We start from the raw sequence: 4994 nt of genomic DNA on the forward strand, positions 1-4994 counted from the left end.
ACAGGGATTATTTTGTGACTCTTTTTCTTTTGTCTGTATTCAGTGAGGTTTCCTTACAGAAGCCACTTCTGCCAGGCATCTCAGAGCCTTCCTAGCTGTTACTGGTTTTACTCATCTGTACTCTGAAGCCAGTAGAGCAGGGACCAGCCTAGTACAGCCCTGTGCAGAACATGCCTCTGTGTTTCCTTTCAGGGGACTCTGCGTAGATGCCCTCATCGAGCTGTCAGATGAAAATGCTGACTGGAAGCTCAGCTTCAATGAATTTCTCAAGTGCCTTAGCCCATCCTTCAACCCACCAGAGAAAAGTAGGAGCTCCTTGCTTGTGTTGGGGAACAGAGGGGTCCTGGGAAGGGAGGAAAGAAGAGACAAGCTTTTGGGCCAGACATCTGATGCTGTAACTCCACTCCCAGAGATAATGTTGATATATACCTACCTCCGATCTGACACAGCACCCCCTTGTCCCTGCATTGTCAAAAGTACTGCTTGTTCTGCCCCAGAGCTCCCACAGCTCTTGTGATGAAAAAGGTTTGGATTTTAGAAGTGAGGGCATAGGTTAAATGGATATGGTATGCTTGGAAGGTCAAGGCATGTATTTAACAGTGTGGAGATAAATCATGTGAGGAGCTCACGTCTGGATAACTTGGGAAGGTCAGACCAGACCAAAGTCCTGCTATGCTCTGCCTTTCACACAGAGACTCTCGCTGATGAACATCGCTGGTGAAAGTTCACCATCCTTCCAAATCCTGTTTATGCTACAGTTCACGTGGAAGCAGCTTAGTGTTCTGCTGACCAGGCGTGCCTAGCCATTCATCTAATTGTCTCCTCAGGGGGTACCAGTCCAAAGGTACAGGATTTACATCCCACTGCGGTGGCACAGAGGAACAGACAGAGGCTATGCTTCTTAGGGAATATTAAGTTGAACTCTCTGTTGCCTATGTCAGTGGGAAGCTAGGGATGCTGCACCTCCCCTTGAAAACATGATCAGCTGGTTTTCACTTAACACCGTATGGACCCTTGAATGCTTTGGGGGCCTCAACTTAAACATATAATCGAACTGTGAGAAGGAATGTGAGCTGAAATGAGAAATCTTTTTTTCCTCTTCCTTTCTCAGGGCAACGGTAAATACACTTACCATTTCCCCAGCTTCTCCCCACATGGAACAGGAATTGTTTCAGAGTAACCAAAACTTACACTTTGGGGGTTCTCTTCTATGTATAACAGATTAGGAAATTCAAACAAATCAAATACTGAGATTTCATTTGGAATTGAGAAATTGAAATGTGTTATTTTGAGGAAACAAAATGAAGTGCTTGACTTTCCCAAATTATTTTTTGGCTGATTTCATGCACCAAATTCAGCATGAATATTTTAGCCATTACAAAACTTCTGGTGGTTAGTGGAAGGAAGGCCTCCTCCAAAACCTTGTACCTCTTCTCTCTGGAGGCATCTCCAAAGTATGTTGTCTTTAGCCTGCTTGCTCTCTCACACCCACTGCCCATGTTTTGTACCTCTCTAGAGTGTGCCCTAGAAGACGAAACCTATGAAGATGGAGCAGAGACCCAGGTGGAGTGCAACCGCTGTGTCTGTGCCTGTGGGAACTGGGTGTGCACTGCAATGACGTGCGAGGGTCCGTATGCTCTCCAGACAATTACTGTATTTGGTTTTGTACAAAAGAGGGTTTTGCTTCCTATCTTTCTGAGGGCACCAGCTGTCCAGATTTCTTCTCTCTCCAGCTTTTCCTCGACTTCTCTATGGGTGACTGGTTCTGTTCTAGAGGTTGGGGGCAATGCTGCTGGGGTTTGTAGTTTGGATTTGGTTTCATAAAAATTCAGCACCAAACCTTCCAGACCAGAGCTACTCTGCATCCAGCTCGTTTGGGGCACGTGCAGACCAAACAGCTCACTGTTTGCAACCTTACATGTAGGTGTGAGCAAGTCATCTTTGCTGTATGTGTATCAGTATCCTGACTGTATCTGTATTCACCGGATCTGTACAACAGGAGCTAGGGTTCTGTCTTGCCCCAGAGGGGAGATTAAGAGACTTCATCCAGTAACGCCAAGAAGGCACTTTAGCTTCTTGCCATAAAAATTGTAGAAGCAGAAGAAAATAATGGTGATGGAGATGAAGGGAGGTGGTGTTCATAGTAAGGCAGGGTTGTCGGTCTGCCTGGTCTTCCTCTGGAAGGACCTTTTTAAACTTTCACAGCCGTGTTAAAATTATGAGAAGTTGTAGTGGGGTTGTGAACAACAGCTCTCCATTTTGCCTTCTCACAGATGGTCTTGAGTCCAGTGGAAAGCCAGCTTTCCCTTGCCCTGGGAAATGTACAGGTCCTTTTCAAGAAACCATGTCCACCCTCCTGGCACTGCACTGCATTTTCCTGGCCTTCTCTAGAAACCAGGCCTTCGCTTGAGCTTTGTTTTCAGTGCCGTGCGGGAGATGTTAGCAGTACATTAGTTCAGGTCTATAGCCAGCAGAGTAGGAGAGAGGAGAAGAGCAACAATTAAGTACGGAGTTTCTTTCACGTTTATCTGGCCTTCTGCAGCAGAGGCTTCAGGATCACCTCAGCTCAGATTTGGCTGTGGCAGCAGGAACTCACCTCAGAAAAGATAACTGAATACTAACAGAGCTGCCAGAGGAGCTGTGGGTAGGTGTCAGAGGTTAAGCAACCGAATGAGAGACTTTTGCTGCCTCCCCAGAACCAAATTTCAAAGTTGCTATGCAACGCCTGGTCTTGCTGTCTATTTTGTTCCCTGCATCCATGGCAGAAGCATGCAATGGGACAACAATTCCTTGACTTTCTGCCCATGTCAGAGCAGCAGAGTGGTAGAGGCTATCGTTAGAGGGATAATGAAACCAAATAATCAGATCAGATACATTAGCAAGTTGCATCTCCACTGAGTAAAGTTACCTCTTTATTAGGCATCAGTTATTATACTTGGATAGCACTGAGCTTCCATTTATTCCCTACAAGAGGCCAAGATGTTTGAACTAATTGTAAGTGCTTCTTTTAAATAATATACATCCTCTTCCTTGTGGTTTTATTTTTTATCATGTGGGAGGGAGAGACGGGGACAGACTGCATGCCCAGGTTCTGAAGTCCCAGGCAGCCACAAGGCCCATTCTCTTTCTAAGAAGCCAACCCATACCTTCCTCCTGCAAAGCTTTCCTAAGCATGAGTTATGCCATGGCCGACCTGCCTCTTTTTGTTCTGTGTGGTTCAGCCTCTGAAATTTGCATCCCCCATTTGTGATAACGCTGAACTGTTTCCGTTTGCAGGGAAGAATGAGAAGGTGCCTGCTCAGAGACAGCGACCTGATCAAGACTTGACTGAGGAGGAGCTGGCTAGATACGTTCAGGAACTGCAGAAGCATCAGGTTAGCATGAGGCTGGGAAGGTCTGCATGCACTAAGTCTCTCCTGGCTAGAGGAGTTCCCTCTGCTTCTGTCACTTGGAGACCTCTGGTAGAAGGGGGTGCACAGTGAAGGGGGATCCCTCTTGCCTGTGGGGACAAATACGGTTGTGGGGCTTTGAGCTATAAGCCAGTGTTGGCACTGCTTGTGGATGGACAGGCTTCAGGGCACTGCAAGCTCCTGTGTTACTACAGAGCTTCATTTTTGTGCTCTCTTTCTCTAGGAGACGGCCGAGAAGACCAAGAGAATGAGCACCAAGGAGATGTAAGGGGCCTCCACACCGGAGGAGCCCAGGAGGATGGGCGCCACCTGCCACCCTGTCCTCCAGTGCTGATCTCAGTATGCACAAGTGTCTGCTACAGTTGCCCAGTCACAGATATTTACATTGTATAGCGATGGGTTATTTGTTTTGTAATACAGAGAATGGGGCCAGGAAAGGGGAGCAGAGCCCACCTGTTCAGGGAGCTTCATTGCTGGGGCCTTGGAAGGCTGGGAGGGACTTACAGCAGCCTCTGGGACACTTTCCCAGAGCAGACAGCTGCTCCTTCCAAGAGTTAACAGGGATTTCTTGTTCCCCTGGATCCAGGGAAAGGACGGAGGTCAGTGCTGGATAGAAAAGGGGGTCTTCAATCCATACAATTGTCAGCACCGGCCTTGGCTGCAGAAATAGAGGCCCGGCAGTTTTGTGGCTGAGCACATGTGCTGCAGGGCATCATTAGCCAAGGACCTTGCCCTGCTTGCCCTCCCCTTCGGTTCGAGCTCCTCAAAGCTGGTCAGCCTGGTGTGACACCTGGAAGTCATGGTGCCATGCTGCTGGCATGAGTCCAGCACATTCCTCCTTGCTTTCCACTGGACTGTCCCCAGCAGCTCCTCCAGTACATTGTGGGCTCCAACACAACATGGTTCCTTTTGACCTCATCTCACTCTTACTCTCCCTGCCCCCTCCTTAGAGGTGCTATCATATTTTTTTCTTATCACATTCACATGCTGACTCCCCCTTTTGTTTGTTTTTTTTTTTTTTTATTACTTTATTTCTCATGGTAGTAATTCAGCTTTTGTATGTTTCGTAGCTCTAGATCTTTCAAGAAAACCCAGCCTGTGGGTTTTTGTTATTGACAGTGCTGTAATGCCCATGCACAGTTTGTATCGCACTGCGCTCAGCCACCGCAAACCCACAAGCGACTTGTGAGTCCTGCACTACAGGGTATTTCTCAACTGGGGACAGCAATGTCCCTCATAGGAAGAAGAGACAGGGCTGGATGTAATTAGTTTCACCAGGCACGGATTGACACTGCAGCTCTCTCTAGCTTTTGCTCCCTTACCTAGCACTGACCGTGTGCTCAAAGTCCGTGCTCATGCCTCTCTAAATTGCCCAGAGGTAAGTGCCGAGTAGCCTAGAGACAGACAGGCCAGGCAATCCCATTATTAGGGTATTTTTAAAAGGCTTAACTCCACAGAAAACTGTTCAGTTGGAGTCTAGGCTGTTAGCCATCATCTTGGGCTTTCCATCTCCCTTTGGGTGAGGCAGCAGCATTATTCTTTGATTCCAGATCTGAGTTTGGAGTCAGAGCTGGAAGCCTCATT

At 47.6% G+C, this 4994-nt stretch overlaps 1 protein-coding gene across 1 annotated transcript in view; it reads left to right on the forward strand.

Annotated features, from left to right (window-relative positions):
- Window positions 1–4407, forward strand: part of FSTL1 (follistatin-like 1) — a 16012-nt gene extending 11605 nt beyond the window's left edge. The window contains exons 8-11 of the mRNA XM_009879942.1: window positions 193–305; window positions 1517–1627; window positions 3277–3374; window positions 3634–4407. Of these exons, the coding sequence (XP_009878244.1) occupies window positions 193–305; window positions 1517–1627; window positions 3277–3374; window positions 3634–3678 (367 nt within the window). The 3' untranslated portion in view covers window positions 3679–4407. The remainder of the gene's footprint in view (window positions 1–192; window positions 306–1516; window positions 1628–3276; window positions 3375–3633) is intronic.
- The last annotated feature ends 587 nt before the right edge of the window (window positions 4408–4994 follow it).

Source organism: Charadrius vociferus, unplaced genomic scaffold (assembly GCF_000708025.1).
Source record: "Charadrius vociferus isolate BGI_N301 unplaced genomic scaffold, ASM70802v2 scaffold162, whole genome shotgun sequence".
Classification (NCBI taxonomy): Eukaryota; Metazoa; Chordata; class Aves; order Charadriiformes; family Charadriidae; genus Charadrius; species Charadrius vociferus.